The following is a 22,943-nucleotide window of genomic DNA, read 5'->3' as shown; positions in this document are numbered from 1 at the left end:
TGTAAAGCCTTGAAAAAAGGCATAATTTTATATTTGAATGGCACAGAGCTGCCAGGATAGACACAATTGCTCATTTCTAGAGGTTTCTAGAGGTTTTCCCTCACCCCTCATTTACAAGTGCCCCCTTGACCCTTATCTCCTTCAACCCTTCAATTGTCCAATATGTAATCAACAGCGTTACATAAACAAACACAATGATGAAACCAGGCATTTCTGCTACAAGCATTTTTGTTTTTTTATTTCTAAGTGCCTTTTCAAAGTAAAAAAAAAAAAAGATCCTAATGCATTAGAGCAACATTAAGTTATGATATTAGATTGTTGACATAATAATATTATGATATTAGATTATTTTTCAAATGATGCAGATGATTCACAAGGTTGTAGGAGCATTTAAACCCCCCACCCACCCCACCATTCCACAAGAATCAGGACACCCTGTTTCCTTGAACCCAACCTGGGATGTTTTGGCCCAGGTCGGGTAAAGACCAGACCCACTGCTCAGCTCTGCCTACCTCTAAAAAAGTTCTGCAAAGTTCATTTATTAACCATTAACACAATCATTTTGGGGGAGAAGAGCTATCTGAAGTGGCCTGAAGTGGTTATCACTACGTACTACCCACATATCATTTTGGTTCGCTCACAGCATGAACTAGATACAACAACAGAAACTTAGTAATAATAACTTGATTCTTGCATTTTTTTATTAATAGAGTTTTGTATTCAAAACAAGAAGTAAGAACAGAGATAGGTGGAGCAGAACAGCAAGTCTCTACTCAGCACCTTTTGTTACTGTTTTGATTGAGAGCACCATGTCACTTAACTTATCAGTTAATGTTGGACCCTCCTATTAGTTTTTACAGTGAGGTTATCTGTTGCACTTTCAACCAGAATTAAAATGTTAATATGACAAGCTGAAGATAATTTCTCTCACTAAATAAGAAAGTGTGAGACGAAAAGAAAAAGAGGGGCAGGTGTTGGTTACTTTATAATAACTCTTTCAAACACTGTATTTAGTTTTAAACTCTTTTTTAGCCTACTAGAAACAAACGAGTATTTGTCAAATTGTTATTATTGGCAGACCTCATACAACAAGGGATGCACAGATACTGATACCAGGCCTAAGTACTTGCATGTTGTAGATACTGTACTCTGTACCATTGTGATGTCAGCCTCTCATTAATGTGAGTATTTAGCCAAAGTTGAAGCCATGTTTGCTATTTGTTGAAATTTTAGCAAAAATGAGGATGAAAAAGTAGAGAAGAATGAAAACTATGCACTGATAAATTGTCAAGTGAAGGTATGAAGAACATCTGATTGGAACAAAACACTCTTTTAAAAAAGAAATTAAGAACAGATCTGGAGTTATTAAGTAATTGTATTTATACTAAGCCTCGATGAGTACCTATATGTAAGTATGTGTACTCATACATGGTCTGGAAAAATGTGATATCGGTGCATCCCCATGTACAACCTCACTTCCAAAAACTGATCCAACCACTGTTACACAAAGAAAACGTTAAGTGTTTCTAAAGGAGAAGGATAAGATTTTATAATAAATAATTTATTCCTACCCCTAGTCTATTTTTCAGTTGCCGTAACGCACAGACTCATAATTCAATACATTTAACTAGCTCTCCTCTTCCCGCTGAGATTTATTGTCAAGCAGCTGGATTCTATAACATGGCTAACGATATAGATGTCACCAGCACTGGCTCAGGCATACTCCGGCCACTGTGTTAATAGAGTGTCTTCTTTTGGATTAATATCATAATCAGCTGAATGTTAGTCTGTGAAGCATCTCAGCAGCAACTTCTGTAAAGCACCAAAGCTGCTCCTAAACCACACAGCTTTGTGTCTCAGAAAAATGAGTAATTTCTGCCACAGTCTGTGAATCCCAGTGAAAAGACTTGTGCTTTCTTTTTTCTCTCTCTGCCTACCAGCGCAGTGTGTGGGCCCACATCTATCCCTCCTTTGGTTCCTTGCTCCCTCCTCATTTGCTGTGGACCCTTGTGCCCTCTCCTGTGCCTTATCAGAGCCCCTTTGGTCTTGCAGTCTATCTGTATTCAGCCCCCCCTCCCCCATCCCCACTGACCTCCAAAGTACAGCCCCTGCAACTTTCAGCAGAAAAAGCCTTTCTTTCTGACTCAATCCCTCGGTGCCGTGTGTGTGTGTGTGTGTGTGTGTGTGTGTGTGTGTGTGTGTGTGTGTATGATAGAGGTGTGTGGGTCATTCTATTTGAGAGAGCTGTTAAAGCTAGTGTGACAGGAGCGCCTGTGTTGTGCTGACCGTCCAGTTTCAGTGATTTCTCACCTCCGCAACTCAGCAGAATGAAAATACGGCAGGCTATGGTTCCTGTCTCCATTACTTTCCCTGATATATATAAGTGGACACATCTGCTATTTATGAGGGGGAATGTGTGAGGAGACTGGTGAGGGAAATGAGGGAGGGTTGTGTTTTATCTCTAAGGTTTTATGACACTGATTATGGGGAATAAAATAATAGTTCCTCTTTATGAGGTAGAATATAGATCCTATTTTTGTTTTGATTAGCAGAGATGTGCGGCTGATCATTCATTATGTATCAGCTGTCTTGAATGAAGAGTACTGATATGCCGGCATTGATAGCTCTTCGTGAATGACTGAAAAATACCTTACTTTTAGAAAAGCCTGTTTTTACTGTAGCCTCTGACTTTTTCCAGGCTTTGGGTGTTTGTTCATCCTTTGTTCCCACAGGCTGACAGAAACAGGAGTGTAACAGTTGCTTCCAGCTATCCATCAATGAGCTGAACTTTTTCTTTCTCCTTCTGTTACATTTTCCGGTACAACCATGCTGCCGCTCCAGGTCTCTTTGATTAAGTCCAGACTGCACTGCCATGGCACCGAGAAGCAGCTCTTTTAAAAGGCAAATTCAGGATCAATTTGCCTTTTACAAACCCCTTTGCCTAACCATAAGGGCTGAAATCCTGCCAAACAGTTCTTTGATTAATGTAGGATAAGGTGATTAATTTCAGTTGGACTGATGGGAAGGCCATGACCCTGCTGAGGCATGAGATGTGCCAAGAGGGAGTGCAGTCCTGGCTAAGGGCTTTACAAAAGGAAGATGAGAAACGATAGCTGTTAATTGATTCCCTCTCATGGGTGACAATGCCCAGACAGGTAGACTCCAGCTCTTTTGATCAGGATGGGGTAAAGTAGCAGTCAGATGGTGTGAGAGTGGATCAGACTGTCAGAATGAAATGGAGCAGAGAGGGGACTTTGTGTCAGAGCAGTGAGGCCAGAGAGCCAGCTGGAATTAGTCCTGTAGTGTTGTATCTTCAGTCTGACTCATGTCCTCACAATTGGCACACAAGCTCTCTGCCTAAGGGGGCCGCAGATAAGATCCTCTCAGGTTGGGTCATTTTGTGGTTAAGTGTACACAGAAATTCACTCATCAAAGAGATAAAATCCGTGAAATGTAAGTGAATTGCCACATAATCTAAAGAAGAAATATGGGTGAGCATGACAGACAGAGTTTCAAGGCAAATTCTCTCAGAAGATGAAGAGGATTTTGGAAATGAAATACTTTTAAAGTGTATCCAATAAAGTTTTCATCTCTGCACAGCCTTCTCCATGCAGCAAACACATCAAGATGACAGCCTAGAAAAATGCTGCTTTGTCTTGGCATTTGCTTACATTCCTATCACTCCTCATCTCCCTGAACAAGTGAATGACTCTGCACATGTGTGGATATGTGTCCGATGATTGTATGCTTTGTTCTGTGTGTATACAGGGTGCATTTTTGAGTTGAAAAGGAGGTAGAGTCAGGCGGGGTGAGCTTGGCTCTCCTATCCTTTCCACAGCCCTTCTACATGTGCAATTACATTCCTCCCATAATGGAGAACAGCTCCACTCCGATCTAGTCTCAATAAAGAGCTACTGTTCCCTTTTGGTGTGTAGTGACGTGTGTATGTGGCTACAACTACCTCTTATCCTTGAGTATTTCCACTCATCTTGTCATCTAGGCTGATTTCATATAGGAAGTTGATTACAGATTGATTGGGCTCATGTTTCCCGCTGATAAGCCAAGGATCAGCCTGAGGTTGAGTTTGAGAGACTGATGGAGACGGGAGTAGGAACAATGAGCATGTTGTATAGTAGGTGCATATGTGGGTTATCCACATTGCACAGGCTCAATCAGGATGATTTCAGGTTATGGGAATCTGTATGAGCAGCTTAAATGAAGGCTTTTTTCTTTGAGAAGTTGTAAGCTCTATAATTTCATAATTTAAAGAAAATATAACGGACATGAATCCCATTTGTAGAAAGGGGACAAGCTGAATTCAAGTAGGCAGCTGCTAGTTTATTTTCTCAATATAAGCTTTTCTTAGAAAGAATCTCAAAACCTCCTGTTGCCATTTTTTCATAAGTTTATGACTGCTCAGCTGTCATGCAATGTTAAATTAACAACATACAGCTTTGTTCTACAATTATACTTTGAAATTTTTCTTCACCCAAAACAAAGCACTTGCTATGTTCAACAACATTCCCAGTAGAGGAAGCGTATCTGTGTTTAGCACTAATATGGAAATGTTAAAATAATTGCATGCTTAACCAACATCATGAACATTTCAAACAATATTCCCCTTTATTGAGAACATATCGGCATTGATACTCAGGCCACAGTTCAGTGCAGTTCAGGCCATGTAATAACAATTATTGGCCATACATTATTGTGCCTGACAACATGATACACGTTATGATCCATGGGTCATGATACTGACCTTACGGAGCAGATGGATGTGCCAGATTCTGTGTCTGTCATCAGATGTGTCTATCTAAGCTACAGAGTTGTTCTGTAAACCTGTAAACAATTATGAGGAGTTCATAGATTTCCATGGAGGCAGCCAAAGTGGTAGTTTTATCAAAACTTGACAAACCTTTTTAAGCTTTTACTGGTGGAAAAGGTGGTTTGTTTCAGAATGTCTTTTCCAATTAATTTACGACGAGGACTTTGCTATGAAACTAGTGAAAATGAAACAGTTTCAACATGTGTTTGTCAGTGATAGTACTCCCAGCTAACACTCCTAGTCAGGACTAAATGAAAGTGCAGGAGTGAATATTGTTTTCTCTATATTAAACCTGTGTTTAACAGACATTAAAATGACTTGTACATCTTACTGAGATGAAAAAATGTCTTTCATAGAAGTCAGTATTTATGGATGTGAACAGTGTGTCTGCACCATGGCAGTTTAGGTCTAAATGGGACACAGAAACACATAACAGATGGATGAAGGCACTACATTCAAGCAAATCCATCTCATTAAAATTTTTTCTCTGTTGGATTAAAAAAAAGGAAAATTTCTTTCTTTTACACATGGTCATGTTTTGACTATAAAACTTCAATGGAAGTGAAATGAACCAATAAAAGTTGCAAAGTAATTTGTTGTTGTGACAAACTATTTGGGTGTAACATTACATTTGTTCTTTCTCAGCAAGCATGCCTTGATTACTGGCAAATCTGACTTGGTTCACTTGCTTTCATTAAGGTTAGTGTGGGAGTCATGGCATCTTCCCTGAGTCCTAACTTGTCCCTTCCACTAGCCAGAGACCAGGCTGGGTATGGCAGGACTCTTTCTCTATTACCTTGTTTGTTTTTAATCTGACAACAGGCATGTCCCAAAAGGTGCTGTCTCATTCCTTTGGATGCCAATCATTCTGTTGCAACAATAAATGCTTTATTCACATCCTCAGCCATTACCTGAACTGTACATCCCCTCCGTGAAGAACAAAGCGCTCAGTCATGACTCAGTCAAATAATCATTATGGCTTCTTAAGTACCTGTGCAGAGAGGAGGAACTGGCAGTCAAAGTTGAGGAATGTGATTCAATAAAGCTGCCTTTGAATGCTTGCTCAGGAAATGTCGTAACAGCAGGTAAAAAAATAAGACATGGATAGACAGGGCATATTAGTTCTGCAGCTGCTCATGGCAAGCAGCCATTAGTACACCTGAGGTCAAGCTGAGGGGTCTTTCCCACTTTGAGGGAAACAGACCATAACATACTGTTACTTTAAAATCACACTGGGAGTTATCGCTTGATAGTAAATTTGGTTGCCAAATCTAATTGTGTAATGTAAAACATAGTATAAACCGTTAATAGCAACTTTAAACTATTCCCCTAGAAAGGGAGAGAAAAAAATGAATTTATACCTTTAACAAGCATCATCTGTGTAATCCTGTATAGCATATTCCTCTGTGCCATAGAGCTCTGTTATCATCCAAAAGCTGTTAAAAACACATAAAAGAGTCATTCTGTTGTAGCCGGTTTCATTTCTCTTCATTACTACGAACATGACCAGTGTACTTTGCTCTAAAACAATTCTGACTGCATTTTCAGTCTCTGAAGGGTTAGCTTCATGTTGGGCAGACATCACTGCTCTCGGTTCTTTTATGTGATTTTAATAGCTGTTGGACTACAAGTTTGGAGTTTTATGAAACCAAGTCATAAGCTATAATAAAAGGATAATATAACTTCAGGCTTGTCTTTTAAAGCCCCTTTGTGGGTAGAAAAAATTCTGGCTTGAGGGACTCCAGCGGTACTATCAAAAAAAAGTCACAAAAGTGCAAACATTGAGGGGCTGAAAACATCACAAATACTTCTCCAATGCTCCCTGGATTGTCTCAGCTTCAACACACAGTATGTAAATTTTATAGCCAGAGGGTTTTTAAGGATTAATTTAGGAGTAGTTTTTGGCTTTTATTCCTATATTAGGAAAGCTGAAAAGAGACGGGAAAAATAGGGAGGAGCAGAGAAAGATTACACCAAACATGTGCCAGGATTGGGATTCAATCCTGCAACCAGTATGTTGAGGACTTTAGCCTCTGTATATGGGTGCCTGCTCTAAAATTTGCCCTAAACAAGCATCCAGAAGCACACTTTTAACAGCTTTTTGCCCCCATTATGTGGAAGTCATTTATGAAACAAAATCGTTGGTGTTCTGTTTTGTGATTACACTTTTTGGAGTTCTGTTTTTAGTGAGCGTAGTTGTTAATTCAAAGCAAGAAGTAAGTTGCATACCTCGGCCTGTTCAAACTGGAGATAACTAGAGGAGCCACCATGTTATGGGAGGAGTATTTGGGGTTCTGTGTCGAGGGGATGAGCTTGGGCAATTGAGCTTGCACCCGAAGGCAGAGAACAATTGTGGTCCGTCACTAGTACTGCACGATTTTGTAATAATGTGCAACTATATTGCAACATGGGATTACGATATTATAGCCATAAATAGTATCATGAGTCTGCTTAATTATGAAGGAAGAAAATGCAGAGAAATTATAGCTTTGAATTGTATTTATCTCAGCTCAAAACATATAAACATTAAGCATAAAGAATGTAAACCCTGAAGTCTTCACAGCTTTGAAAAGGCCTTTCTGCAGGCATGTTTGTAAACCTTTCAAGTATTACTTAATTCAAAAACATCTGCAGCCTTTTATGTAATTGTGAAATTGTACAGCCTGACATTGCTATTGCAGTTCAATTCAATTCAGTTCAATTAAAAAAAAGTGTCCCCAGGGGGCAGTTCAAATCACTGAGGGCAGAAGCATTATAAAGAGAAAGGAGCAGATGTGTAACAGAAAAAAACACAATTCCAAATCTAAACAATATAAAGAAATAGAGGTTTTTAAATGTTATATACAGTATATGTATGTTCATATACAAAAATGAAAACTATAAACAGACAATTTCAAATACAGGTCTCAGATATTGATAGTAACGGCATTTGAAGATGTGAACGAAACTGTACTATCAGAGTAAAAAAATGGAAAGCCAAGGATGGTTGTAGAGAAAAAGATTTCAACTAAAAATAAATATACAAGCATGGTAATAAAAAATGGACCAGTAGAGGGTAAAAAAGTGGTTGTAGTGCAATAAAATAAAATATAGATATGAATATATCAACAGAGGTCTTTGAAGTGGACTGGGTAAAACAAAAGAATCATGCATTAATGCAAACAAGGACAATGTTACAGCAGTGACTGTTGAGTGTTCATCAGAGTAACTGAGTTGGGATTAGATTAACTGTGCAGCGCTATCCCTAACTCAGAAGCAGGTAGCACAAAACATGAATGAGATACAACAACAGCAGAGCAGCATCCAGTGGCAGTCTTTGCTTCCTTATGTAGCTGTCTTACTCAGAACATCAAGAGTTTCTTCACAAACAAGCCATGTCTGTCACAGTGACTCTGCCATAATAAGACACATCCTGTAACCATTATAGAAATTAAGAATTTATCAGGCGTTGAAAACTGTTATATATATTTTAGATAATGTAGCAACTCAACCAATAAGATTTATAGAGGCATTTAAGTACAAAATTCGACATACTGTACCTTTCAAGCAAACTATTTTAAGATTCAGAAGACATACACATCAGTAAGGAGGAGGCTCATGTGGTGTCAAACAATGATACAGCGGCCTTGTATCTGTTCATCTCAACTCTGTTCTCAGTGTCCGTGAGTGACAGACTGTGGACAGCAGAAGGTTGTCAGGCTGACAGACCACCATCACACAGCCTCCAGCACACTGCTTACACACTGCCAGGCCTGCAGCCTCTTCAATTACAGCCTGGAACAACAAACCAGAGCAGCATTATCCTTCTGTCAACGGCCATACAATTCATACAGGTCTAAACCCACAGACGACCATTGGCAAACACAAACATGTGACTGGTGTAGTCAAATAGAAATACGCTCTAACTTTGTCTTTGTCTAGATGCTGTACTGATTCAGTCAGGTGCCTCACAATAAGTGTGGATATACTGCACATGTAGCCAGCATGCAATGACACCCACATGTAGCTCTGAGTATGGTTTAAAGCTATCCACACGCATGCAGAGAAACATCTCATGAATATTGAACAAGTTTTGAGGGTTCCGACTGAACGCACCCTTCTCTGTGTACTGTGTGTCATTGTTGAATAATTGATCCCCTTTTCTTCAATCTCCATTTGTCACATTGAACAATTGTGGCTCTGTGTACCTCTGGAAGAGGAAATGCACTTTTCACTGCTCCTGGCAGACAGTCAACAGGCATGAGTGAAATACTGAAGTCTTATTTTTAAATGGGTTAATATTTTGTCTGACTTTGTTGTATTTTCATATACTGCTAAGAAGGCGACCTCCGTTTCATGATGTCAAATTTTTGTTGACAGGTACGAGATCAAGTATGACAAGGACGACTATGTGCTGAGAGTGAAGAAGGCTTCCATTAGCGACGAGGGCACGTTCACCTGTGTGGCAGAAAACCGTGTGGGAAAGCTGGAGGCGTCCGCCACTCTCACAGTCAGAGGTATGAAATGCCTATATTTTCAGTTGTTTTTTTCACATTAGATTGCACAAACCATCTCTAAGAGAAGTCATGAACCACCGAGGTTATGTTTCTTATATTTGATGTAAGAGTTAGATTGTCAGTTTATTCCAGAGGCCCTCCTTTATACAAATGGAATTACAGAATGCTGACTTTTGCAGCGAAGAGAGATGTAGACAGTCTATGAATCCATTTAATTATTTACACTTCCAAGTGAGGTGTGCCACACTTTGCCACCCTCCCCCAGTCATGGTGGTCTACTGGCCACGCAACCCTCCATGCAGTAACAAACCAGTCAGGAAAGCCATTTCACAGATTACTGGTGCACACCGCCGGTCCCACACCTGGGGTTTGTAAGGTTAATAAAAACATTCTAACAATAATTTCCCTGCTTTTCAAATCTCTTCTTCCCATTAAACCCAAGTGTTAACGCTCTCTGTGGACCGTTTTAGAGCAGCACAGGGGGCCAAAGGGAGAAAAGCAAGGTTGACTTTTCATTTTATATAAATAAGGTGGATGTTGTCTTGGTGTTTTACGTGATGGGGAGGACACACAGTAATATAGAGGAGCCACTGGGGAACCCCTGCCTGCAGCAGTTCTCCTAAATAGAGAGTGAGACATCAGAAGCTTCAGTTTCTATAACCAACATGCTGTCTTCACAATTGAAATGCTCTCTCTCTTCCTCTTTCTCTTGCTCTGTCCATCAGCACATAGAATTGTAGATTTCATTAAATGCAGACAGTGAAGGTCCAGCAGTTTATTTGTCTCTGATGAGTAGAATTGGCCGCTCCTGAAGCTATTCAAATGTAGTTCTTGATTATTGACCACCAGAGGGTGCTTATACCAGGCGTCCTTTATTAATCAGTTGTCTGGAGAAGCAGAAGCTATGAGCCTCTCAGTGAAACTGTCCAGCTGACAGGGCTACTGGATCCTCTCTGCCGTGCTTACCCTGTGCAAGAAATGTGATGTCCCCAACACATGTCATTCATTCTGACTTTGATTTCTTTTTGTCTTACTTTATTGTTTTTTTTTTTTTGTTCTTGTTTATATGTTTGTGTGTCCGTGTCTTTATTTGTTTCTTTTGTGTATCCACTCCACCATTGTTGTGTCTCCAGCTCGCCCTGTTGGTAAGTACCCATCCTTCTGATTTGAATCCATCCTGCATGCCTCCTTCATACACACCTCTGCATATGACTGCTTGACAATCAAAAGCCATTGCTTTATTGTTACTGTATCTGCTAACAAGTGTTACATCACAATGTCTACCCTTAGAGTTAGTGTTTGCAAATAGTTGTATAGTATGTGTAGAGTTTTTTTAGCTCGACTATGATTAGTATAAAACACTTTACAAGAGATCTGTATTTTAATTATATATTAAAGTCACAGAGACTAATCATTAAAGCCAGCACTACTTACTTTGCTTGCAGCAACTTGGCAGAGCTCTGAGTAAGCACATAATTATCATGTCACTTCATATATTTTAGGGTATCTATCTTTGTGAATTTTGCTTGAAATACATGTAATGATGTAACAGTAAATGATCTCTAACGTTGCAATGAAAGGTGCATTTCTTAAATTATTCTTTGAGGTTTCAACCATATATAATAAGCAACAGCCACACATTTTCTTGAACGGCTATCTTGGATACATGTACATAGTTTCTGTAGGTCTGGATTGGTATCACGACCCCACTGCATTTGTTTGCATCATGCAGTCAGGAGCAGATCCTGACCTCTCTAGTCAATGCTTAAGGGTGCAGTGTGTAATATTTAGCCTAGTAGCATTTAGCAAAACAAGCTTGGTTAAAATGAAACGTAACATTTATAAGTAGATTGATCTAAATTGGTGTTGACATCTGATATCTGATATATATATGTATATATGATAGATCTGACATCTGATTCCTTCTGTGGTGCCATAGAAACAGGCAAAATGCAAAAATCCAAGATGGCGGCATCCTTGGAGGGGACCCTCCCTATGTATGAATAAAAGGCTTATTCTGAGTTATTTAAAAAAATAGATTTAAAAAATGTTATCAGATGTCAACACTAATTTAGATCAATCTACTTAAAAATGTTATGTTTCATTTTAACCAAGCTTGTTTTGCTAAATGCTACTAGGCTAAATATTACACACTGCACCTTTAAGTTTCTACCGCTCACCCCGTGGTCAATCTTCAGGCCTATCCCACAAACGGTACTTTACTCTGCTACGCTTGGAATTTGCACTGAGTCTACTTTTAATGGCGCCCATTGTCAGCATTCTACAAGCTGAACAGAGTATCTCACCTCCAGTGGGAAGCCTGGCATGGAAATGCCAAGTGGATTTTTTTTTTTTTTTAAAGAAATAAAACTGATAAGGCAACTGATCACAGTAACTCTATAACTGTTGAGTAGTCAGCAGAGTTACAGCCTTAGAGAAAAAAAAAATATGTCTATGTCAGATTGTTTTGACATGCAGTGCCCTGTAACACCTATGAGTACAAGAGAGCATAATACAGAGGCTGCCACCTGCAGTGCCATCTTGGATCTCAGAAGAAAAGATGGATTAATTTGGAGCTTTTAATGCCTTTATCAGAGAGACAGAACAATTTTTAAGTTTTGGAATCAGGGAGAGAGAGAGAGTGGGGAATGACGTAGGTAAGGAGCCACAGGTTGGAGTCTAACCTTAGCCACCTGCTCTGAGGACAACAGCCTCTGTTGGGTTTGTAAACCAGCCACTGCCCAATGGCTCCCTGTCCTATTCCTATATCAAAACAGGCACCGATGCCTCTGCAAATCATCCTCAGAAAAGCAAAGTTAGATGCTTTTTAAATGTTTTCTTTATTCCTGTATGTATGAATCCAGCTGCTCCGTATTGCACTATGCTAAGCTCCACTTAATATATGATTCCAGTGGGGTAGAGTATGCACCATCAGACAGCAGAAAATCATTGGACATAGCAGAAATACAGGGATGACAGAAAATAGCACACATTGGTTTTAAGAACCCTTTGCTACAACACAAATATGATAACCACTGTAAGTAAGTAAAAGTTTGAAGCCTTTAGATGCAGAAGACCCTGTCTTATACAATGACTGAGTATGCTGGCAGTCTGATATTATCAGACATTGTCATCTCATATGGTGCAGGACATGTTTGACTTGCAAGTCTTGTGGCCATCTGTGGATTTTTGGAACACATATCCAAGATCTGTTTGTTTTGGACAAGCTTCTTTCCTTCTGAGCCCCACAGCGTAGTGCCAGGGATCTCTTTTTTATTTCCCTATAGATTGAGAGAAAAGGTCATGGCAAATGCGGACAGGATACACTTAAGATGTGTAATTTACAGAGGAAGTGTATGGGAAGGGGCATCTGGAGAGCAAGGTACAATTTTTGAGTTTAAAAACGAGGAATGCAGGTACAAGAAGCAAGCGTGAAGACAAAGGAAAGAGAGGAAAAAAATGGCAGAAGTATGTTTCGAGACAGGCGTCAACTGGCAGAAAAACCCAGACACTGCCTCAGTGGCAGGACTTGGGTTGCCAAAACAGCAGCAGCTTTTCTATGATTGTCAAACTGTCAGCCTTCAAGAAGATGGAGGAAATTACACATTCACTCTGCCTGTGGGAAGAGACAGTAATTGCTGTCGACTTCTGAATAAAATATGATTGAGCGTGGGATTTTAAAGGAGGGGAAAAATTTTCGTAGTTTGTGTGCCTGCCGCACTGAATGTATGCCTGTCCCTCTGTCCATTTTCTCTTTTCTCCCTGACTTCTGTTTTATGTCGAGCCCTCTACAAACCAGGCAGATGTGACTGTGTCATGAATTAAATATGGACACCTGATCATGTGTTTCCTTAGGGGGGGACAGGAAGGAGCCTCTCACATGTCATTAAGGGTCTCTGAATCAAAACACGGCCAGTGTGAGTTTGTTCTGAGCCAAGCTGTGAAACCATCACACACTGACTTCCTCTTGATTCGGCAGAGTTTTTGATCTATATTTCTCTGTAGGACTTCCTCTTTCTTTGATGTCCACCCACATACTATTTCCCATAAGTATTTTGTATCCTTTTTCTCCATGTTTTAAGGCAGTGGCCAGGTATAGAACAGCCATACATTAATCCAATGAGAGCTGGAAAATCAAAGCAAGTGTCAGTAGGTACTCAAGTTAAATCAACGTTTAGACAAGTGCCATTAGATAGTTGACAACACAAAGGATGTTTCAGATATCATTTCTTGATGAGTTTTTCTGAAATCTTTCCTAGCATGTAGCTTCAAATGATTATAATTTAAAGAACTCTAAATAATACAGTGAGCTTGATTCCTTTTATCACTTAATCTTATCCGTCACAGAGGAAGTGAGTTGACGAACTCGTCTCTTCAGCAAAAAGAGCCAGTTGAGAATGGGGAAGAAGGAGTCATGAAAAGAGTGTGAGACTGGATCATACTTGGGTGATGTAGAGATATTGGCTAGTCTGCAAGGTGTTAAACCATATTTTTAGTGACTAGCGGTGCAGTATGTGGGACCGAACAGAGCAGAGGAAGCAGAGGAAAGTAGCCGAATCCCTGCCAGCATGATTTAGAAGCTCTGTATCAGGCCCAGCATTGTGAGAGCCACGAGATATGCAAGCTGCAGAAGGCCAAATGGGAAGGCAGTAAATCTGTAGCCATCTGTACCATTCCCAACTGTGTGTATCTTTGACAAATACACACCCCCAAAAAGGGATTACATGGAGAAACCAGCCAAATGGGAAGGGTTTGGCCTTACTGGAACCAGCTGGCTTGTCAGTGAAAGGACTTACAAAGAAATCAAAGGGAACAGAAAGGGTGCAAGATGTTGCATTGCAACAATTCAGATTTTTTTCTTTGTCACATTTTAAGTTTTACTGCAAACTTTGTATATTTCACAACTTACAATTCTGTTTGTTTGGAGAAGAGTTGCATCTGATACCAAATGTCTACATCTACATAATGTTATTATAAGGAATCAGGGTCTTAAATTTGGCGGCATTCATTGTATCCACAGGAATCATGTTTCCTCATGCTATTGAAGTTTAATCTCAGCAGCATTACCAACAAATGACTAAGACCTGTCAGTGACTAAATAAGATAATTTAAGAATAAATAAAAGATGTTTGGGGGAAAAGCTATAAAATTCTTCATATTACAATAAAGTTTGAACCTTTCAAGTGATCTAGTTATAGTATTGCAGATTAGAAAACAGTTGGATTACGCATTTGATTAGAGGCTGCACGGATGGAAGGGGTTAGTGCTTTTGCCCTACAGCAAGAAGGTTCCTGGTTCTCCTGTGGATGCATGGGTCTACAGATATTTTTGCTTCTTGCCACCACTAAAAACATGATTGTTAGGTTAATTGGTGACTCTAAATTCTGAGTGTGAGTGTGCCTGGTTGTTTGTGTCTTTTTGTCAGCCCTGCAACTGACTGGTGACCAGTCCAGGGTGTACCCAGCCTCTCGCTTAATGACAGCTGGGGTAGGCTTCAGCCCCCATGGCCACGAATGGGTTAAGCGGTGTAGAAAATGGATGAATGGATGGATGGACATTTATCTAAGCATGTGTAAGCTGCAGGTTAAATACAATATTTGAAATTGCGCCTTTGTCTTCTACTTGAATTGTAGCAATCTACATGTAGGTCACCTTAGCTTTTGAGTATTTAGAACAAAGCAAATTTTAAATCAATTACTCAAATCTTATCATCTGTCTTAAGCCTTCTACAGGCTGTATATTTTTAGCCATCTTACATGTTTCTGGCATGCTACACTGTGCAACATGAATCTCAGACAACATCAAGTTTGTTGTGTGCAGACTGTACGATGACAACTCCCACAGATGCTACTAAGTCGCAGGCTACGATGTCTGCCAATAGAGCCATGACCAAGCATCTCACCATGGTTGGTCATCTTTTGTCTTGGACAACCAAAAACTGCTCAGTGTATACCAAGCTTTAGTGTCACAAGTGGCATACCTGATAGCATGGGTGAAAAACCTATTCTTGTTATCCCATCCTTCACTCATATTCATCAGTATGTGCTGAATATTACACTGTAAAAAGTTATTTCATTTGGTTAAACTTGTTGAACTTGCTTTTCAATCCTGTCGTTCTAACCAGCTATCAGTGAATGGTAAAGAAAGTACAGAGAGCAGAAAATACACACCAAAAGAACTTGTATCTAATCTCCACTCTCCCTTCCCTTTTTCTTTTTAACTGAAGTGCATCTGTCAAGTTGTCAGTCAGAAACGTCTTACTTGGTCTCCTGTGTGAGTGTGTGACAACTGGTCTGGCTCCTGATGGAGTCGTGAATATAGACTGAGAAAACTTCACACTGCGATCTGAAAGTTTGATAGCTTTTCAAGCCTTTTCTCCCTTTGATGGAGAGGTGTTAGCTCAAAGTGTGGCAAACACAGGAATGGTCTTTTCTCTCTCTTCCTTTTGATACATCTTTGATCAGAAGTACTGAGCCACTTCAGATCTCGACTTTTCGATGAGATGCATTCCGATGCAAACTCAGTCTTTCATATGGAAAGTCAGACGTGGTTAACCCTTCTATGTCTGTACCTGTGCATAGTCTGGATGTTTAGTTTGGATGTTTCCAGGGCATGGGTGTGCCTATGTGTTGTCTCAGATCTAAATGCCATTGTGACCAAGGCGCTTCCCTGTGTGAATGCCAGTGTGACTGTCATTCATCCAGCCTCGGCTTTACCTGGATGAATGGCCAATCTGGTTATCATGGCAATGATAGTCTTAACAGCTGTTGGTGTCTTCCCTCTGTTCAGAGCCTTTAAGAATTAAAGATGGGAATTCAGCTGCATGGAAGCTCTGTACGGCACTCCCATTTGATTTGATGGTGTTAAATATTGCTTGTCTTTGCTTGTAATCCCAGAGCCGTGCTCCAAAGCCACAGTGTTTGTATCATTTTATTCTGCTGCTCTCCTAACACTTGTGTTTTTGCCCTTTGCTCTCAGCTGCACCCCAGTTTGTCATCCGTCCAAGAGACCAAATCGTGGCTCAAGGCCGCACTGCCACCTTCCCATGTGAAACCAAAGGAAACCCTCAGCCTGCCGTCTTCTGGCAGAAAGAGGGTAGCCAGGTAAGAACAAACAGTCTCACTCTGGCCATTGTATGGAAAACAGCTTTATCTTTTTATTGCTTTTCACATCATTCCTTACAAAGGAAACCATATTGCTGTTTCAGTTGGCAGCTGTTATCTACTTGTCATCTCATGTTATCAACACTCAGCACTTTGTTTAGTTTCCCTCTGCTGTATGCACGATTGCAGAGTACATATGATTCTCTTACACATACACACAGCACTTGAAAGTACACTATCTGCCATCAGTATCTTTACAGCAGACACAGAAACACCTTTGTTCTCAGGAGCAGCCAAACGACAGCGTGCCTGGCAAAGTGCTAATCGGTTTCCCGTGACCCTGCACTGATAAGAACGATCCTATCCCTCACTCAAGCAGATAACCCATTCAAATACCTGGGTGTCCTCACGAGGCTCAACAACAGTGCCAATTAGGAGCCTGTTGAGGCTTGTAGATGAGCCAGAGATATGATTCAGCTCTGGCTAAGGTTCAAACGCACACATACACACAGCCACACAAAGCCCTCAGGGAAACAATTACAGCAAAGTTCTTTTAAAAAAGTGAACACAAGTCAGACACATGCTTACCTGCTCACACAAACATTTGGTACACTTCTCACCCACTTTATCTCTAACCACTGTATGACCTAAAGCATGTGACTCACTCTGAGTAATGTTGTGGACATGTTTAAATAGAGCAGATTTATATCCGGCATGTGTCTCACATTGTCATTAAAGATGAGCCCTTTAAAATGAATGCAGTGCAAACACTTTTATTCAAGCAGTTGCATGTCCTTGCTACATCTACACTTGTTTCCTGTCCTTGTGTTTATCTGTACATTCTCCATGTCACCCACGCTGATGTACAAAAGGTGTGAAGGCATTTGCTGCAAGAACAAATTAAAGCTAATTCAGAGTGGCAATTAAATGACAGAAAGACCTTTTTCTTACACTTGAGGATAATGGAATGTACATCTCTCATGTGCTGGAGATGCGCAGAGCCTAATTTAAATAAAAACAACATAATTTGTTGTATTAAAGTGATTAAGTATCATTAAGTCCTGCTAATTTGTTTGCTTGCTACCTTTGGGGATCATAAGAAAAAAGGAGTACAAAAAAAAAGAGCAGGGAGAGAGAGGATGAGTAGCTAATGAGAAAAAAGGCAAAGGATCATGTTTTTTCAGCAAGATTAGTCCTCTGATCCAGTGTATTTACTCTAAAGTACGTGGAATTGATTACCTGTGATTCTTTTGTTTGTCTAAAGATGAATTATATTATATTGAGAGCAGGCATGGGCAACTTCGGTTACCAAGAGGGCTACATACATTTTATTGTCAATACCAAATTGTCTTATATTTTCAGTTTTTATTTATTTATTTTTGGCCTTTTTTTGATAGGAAAGTGGATAGAGTTGGAAACAGGGAAGAGAGTGGGGAGAGACATGCCGAAAATAGTGCCAGGGGCCAGATTCGAACCCAGGTCGCCTACATACATGGCGCGCGCCTTAACCACTCGACTACTGGCACACCCTTATATCTTCTATTTAACCATTGTAATTACTAAGGATTAAATGAAAGGAAAAATATTTTGCTTTTATGATCATTTATTATACCAACATTTATGTTTTTGAACTCAAGTGCAAATAGAAATTAATCAAATAAGATAAACAGAATTCAACAAGTTCAAGCTGCTTTTTGCATGATAGTTACTTGTTATTTCAATATATTTTATCTGCATATAATTTTTTTACAAGTGCTTTTAGTGATGCAAGTAAAAACAAGTTTTTACATAAACAGATGCAGCCAATCAAACTTGCAAAGCAAAATTTGTCAGACACCAAATCCACAACTTTTGTGCCGAGCTGGATGCTGTTCAGCATCATTTAAAGAGAACAAGGTGATAGCTATGGGCGGGGTTTAGTCACACCAGCCATTTGTAATGGCTGCCTCCAGTGCGGTGATTAGCTTGGCTGTAGTATGAAATAAAGAGTAAAACACAACATTAAAAGCTTTTCATGATGGAAAAGATGTTTTCGCTCATCTGATGACCTGCTTCGGAATGAGTTTGTGAGAGTTACATGGTGATGGTTAGTTGTACTGTTAGTGGGTATGTACAATGGCTGCTAGTGGAGCGATTAGCTTGGACATAGCCACAGCGGTAGGTTGTCAGAACTGGACCGCATTTTGTAAAACACGAGCAAAGAGCAACACTGAAAGCTTTTCATGATGGAAAAGATGTTTTCGCTCTTTTCACAGTCTGCTTCGGCATGGGTTTGCAATCGTGACAGGTGGGGTTTGCCAGCGTAACCAATGGCTGCTGCTGCGGTAGTTGTAAGCTGGGATGTAGCTGTAGGAAAGCATCAGTTTATTCGAACTGGACCACGTTTCTTTTTGAAACAAGAGCACAGTGCCACACCAAAGCATGTCTTGAAGGGAAGATGTTTTTGCACGTCCTCTAACCGGCCTTGGCATCAACTTTATTCACCGAGAAGGTTTGCCATTAACAATGTAAGGCAGCCTATCAGATCAAGAGTAGTGCATGCACACGTCATTTTGTCTTGTCACCTGGTTGGCCTGTCATGAATGTGAAAGACAGTATGTTCCTTCAGTGACCTTCTAAAATTTTTTGAAAAGTCCTGCCCTTCTCAAACACTTCAATCTGGTGTGTCAGGTTAGCTGTTTACTGCCAGCAGGGCTTTAAGTTTTAAACTTTTGGGATCCTACAATTCTCAACCCACAGAGATAAGGGACAGCACCATGATACACCCCAAAAAAACCAATCACTCTGCCACAACACACGATTCAGTCAGGCATTTCAACAGGCATCCCAGATAGTTGCGGTCACCCATATACTAGGCTTCAACCTAGTCTTGTTTTACGAGTGCTTTAAGTGATGCATAGAAAAGAAGTTTTTACAGAAACAGCTGCATCCAATTATTGCGAGTATACCAATAATCAAAATAATACAAGAACTGTTTCTTTTTAATGGCAGATTATTGTGCTGTATCGAGTGAGGCAGAGGGCTGCATGTGGCCCTCTGGCCACCAGTTGGCCACCCCTGATTTAACAGAAGCCTGTCTTGTGTAGACTGGCCTCTGTGGGTCAGAGAGCAGCTTTCAAGAACTGTAGACCTGATACAGAAGGGAAAATAATCACAGAGCCAACAAGAGCAAAAGTCTCCTTCATAACAGAGTGGAGCCTCTGGCTTGGCTCAAGACTGAATATGAACCCAAGTCATCAAACGCTGCACATGTTGGGCAGTAAGTGACGTTGGTTAACCAAGTGAAAGTTGAAATTGTTCATTCTATAGCAGTAATAGCTGATCAGTGTGTCTGTGAGTGTGCACAGTATGTACGTGTGTTAGTGTTGTCCAGTGTGTGGCTGTTTTGTCATGTGTCCAGGTTGTACTGGTTCCATGTTGTCGCTAATTGCCCGTTTGTTCGTCTTCCTGCAGAATTTGCTCTTTCCCAACCAACCCCAGCAGCCCAACAGTCGATTCTCGGTGTCGCCCAGCGGAGACCTCACCATCTCATCTGTGCAGCGGGCAGATGCTGGTTACTATATCTGCCAGGCCCTGACCGTTGCAGGCAGTATACTTGCCAAGGCTCAACTGGAGGTCACAGATGGTGAGGAAAAAAACAGGCTCATTTCATTTCAATCCCAGTCCATCAGCACCAACTTAGCACCTTTACAAATGTGGAGAAGTTTGTGTATTTCTGATACAATTTCCAACAAACACATTGTTTACGCCAACAAAAATGACATCTAATTTTAGTTTTTCATTTTTAAACCACAACATTGTTATAGCCTTGCTGAATTAAAATGAGAATTTAGCCCCTAACACCCTTGAAAGTAAAGGTACACAAGCAAAAGTGATTAGATTTTGTTATTGCATGTGCAGGAATAAATTCAGTTTCGATTTGAGGAATACCAGTGTGCCCATGACCTTCAGTTACTGTGTGTTCTCAGCGACAAAAATTTAATTAAAAATTTCTACTTCTGCTTTTGCAAAAGGAAATAAAGCGCTTGCCCTTGAGTTCCTTCAAGTTTAATGATCATAGCTATGGTGAGTGGGCGAGGTGCAAGTACGTGTGAGAGGGAGGGAGTAAGAAGAGCCACAGAGAGAAAGAAAGAGGGGGGACATGACTGAGTGAGTGACTAACAGTGGTTTTCTGTGGAATGAATTATGTGGTCCTGTGAGGTGTGGGAGCATCTAATCTGCTCGGCTGCAGTGATGGGAAGATAGACAGCCATCCATATGTCTACTGAAGTACCTGCTCGCAGAAAGATTAAAAACACTGCAGGAACACTTTTTTTTCAACATGTAGACTGATCCAGGCATTGCTCAACTGCACATACAAAATTGGCATGTCCATCAAGATCTTAGAAAAATATAGAGTCACATTTAAGCCAAAGATTTTGGCTTGTTTGTAGTTACTTTATTCTGAATGCTGCAAAAAAAGGTTTAGCTGGTGAAAAGGGTGTTGGGCAGGTCCTAAAAAGAGAGAGAGAGAGATGCAGAAAGAATACAGGAGGGCCAGGGTGAGGTCATGGCCACACCTGCCGCAGTCTTTGTGTGATTTACTGCCCTGAGCCCTGAAAACAGTCTGTGGAGTTCAAGGAGATCTGTAATGAGAAATTCCTGATCCAGAGACCCGAGGCCTTGGCTGAGCTTCGCCCCCTCCCTCTGTCACTCCTACATGCCATCATCACATATATCAGACGCATCACATCACTGGACCTATCAAGTCCTGGTGCTTTTTCATCTGCCTCTGTGAAAAAATAGTAATTGCATCATGTTTTTTTTTTTCTTGGAAATAATGCTCTGATTTAATCAAGTTTACAGGGAGAATTACCATTAATGGTTGCACAGCAGACTATTAAGTAGACAAAATGAGCTGTTCTGTTAGGGTACATTTTTAGGCAGAGGAAAAAGCACACTAAAAACAACCTAGGTGTCATGTTTCATCTCTATTTCAATTAGATTAACTTCAGCTTAGGCCTGATTCTTGTTGATGCTTTGAATCCTTCCTTTGCTAATCCTCTGTATTCCTTTTTCATTTATAAGATTGCAGTCACCCCAATTTTAACATTTAAAATGCTAAAACAATCTGTGAAATTTCATTATTGAAACTGATGTGCAAATTTGTCTTTTGGTAGTTTGATATCAGCTTTCTACACCGTGTTCTTTTATCTTTCTGAGGTTACCCCAAGCAAAGACTGCAAAAGTGTTTTACTTGAAATCACTTCCTTTTGTCAGAAGTTGCAGCTGGAGAGAAAATAGGGGTGAAAAGGAGGGTGTGATAATGTGTTGAAAGGTTACAGAGGTAGACTTGGTAATTAGCCCCTGCAGGTCTGCCATCATTAATCCATACTTTCTAATTAATGTGGCCTCTGTGGTGCCAGGGGGACTCCACATTATTCAACTCTAAATATATAAACTGCTGGTGTGCTGGAGTGCTAACTCTCTTTGAGCTCACCTCTGACATCTACACTGTTTCATCGAAGGAACCCAAAGGCTTTTTTTGGCACATTATAACAAATGAATCTGCTCATGTAAATGAAATTCGTCACAGCATTAGCATTCATCCAAAGTAAGCTTGAACAAAATATGAACTGTCTCCACTTCAGAGTAATAGTATTCTTCACTTTTGTTGAGCATCATGAGGTGGTTTCAGTGAGTAGTTGAAATTCACATTTTATTGTGCCCCATGCTGAACATAATGATGTATTTATCTGAACCACACTGATTCAAAAGCCAAGAGTCTCACCGCCAAACTGTACCACAAGTCTTGAGTAGTGTATGAAAATAAGGCTACCCAGGCAGTGACTGGAAACTGCTTAGCATCCCTCTGCCACATCAATGAAACTAGAAAGCCCTACTCAGCTGTTCCTTCCCTGCTTCCTGGAAATACAGGATATGGTCATTGTTCTGTGGTGCAATTACTAGACCTGCATTGAAAATAGTCTACTTTATGATAGATAACCACATCCACCCCCTGAGCATTTTATGATCAATGACTACTTGAACTTTATTATAATATTCTTTGTTTTGCAGTGCTCACAGACAGGCCGCCCCCAATTATACGCCAAGGTCCGTCTAATCAGACGCTGGCGGTGGACAGTGTGGCTCTGTTGAAGTGCCAGGCATCAGGAGACCCCATCCCCTCTGTCAGCTGGCTGAAGGATGGGGTTAGTCTGCTGGGGAAGGACCCTCGTATGTCCCTGCAGGAGCTGGGTAGCCTGCAGATCAAAAGCATCAGGGTAAGCAATCAGTATTCTTCATTGTTGTAAAAAGCAACTGCCTTAAAATCTGGAGTATAAGCCACACATTTAATACCTATTTTTCATCTCAAAAGTTGACTGTGGCTTATATAGCACAGCAAATTATATACCAAAATAAAGTGCTGAGACACAACATCCTTATTGCCAAGTGTATGTAGCTGCCCCTGTCACAAGTTGCATGAGACCTTACATAACTGAAAAGTTATCCCTTTCATTGTGTATTGCAAACAGCTGC

At 40.4% G+C, this 22,943-nt stretch overlaps 1 protein-coding gene across 17 annotated transcripts in view; it reads left to right on the top strand.

Moving 5' to 3' along the window:
- The window catches only part of robo2 (roundabout, axon guidance receptor, homolog 2 (Drosophila)), a 438,879-nt gene that overhangs the window by 365,072 nt on the left and 50,864 nt on the right, over nucleotides 1-22,943 (top strand). For 13 of the 17 annotated variants that reach the window (XM_041802876.1, XM_041802988.1, XM_041803000.1 and 10 more), the window contains 5 exons: nucleotides 9,185-9,321; nucleotides 10,455-10,466; nucleotides 16,300-16,424; nucleotides 19,878-20,049; nucleotides 22,482-22,687. In XM_041802876.1, coding sequence (XP_041658810.1) covers nucleotides 9,185-9,321; nucleotides 10,455-10,466; nucleotides 16,300-16,424; nucleotides 19,878-20,049; nucleotides 22,482-22,687 — 652 coding nt within the window. The remainder of the gene's footprint in view (nucleotides 1-9,184; nucleotides 9,322-10,454; nucleotides 10,467-16,299; nucleotides 16,425-19,877; nucleotides 20,050-22,481; nucleotides 22,688-22,943) is intronic. The other 4 variants (XM_041802995.1, XM_041802980.1, XM_041802927.1 and 1 more) reach the window with 1 other exon arrangement.

This window comes from Cheilinus undulatus, linkage group 2, assembly GCF_018320785.1.
Source record: "Cheilinus undulatus linkage group 2, ASM1832078v1, whole genome shotgun sequence".
Taxonomy (NCBI): domain Eukaryota; kingdom Metazoa; phylum Chordata; class Actinopteri; order Labriformes; family Labridae; genus Cheilinus; species Cheilinus undulatus.
Note: the sequence above shows the minus strand (reverse complement) of the source record. Positions and strands in the feature narration are given on the sequence as shown.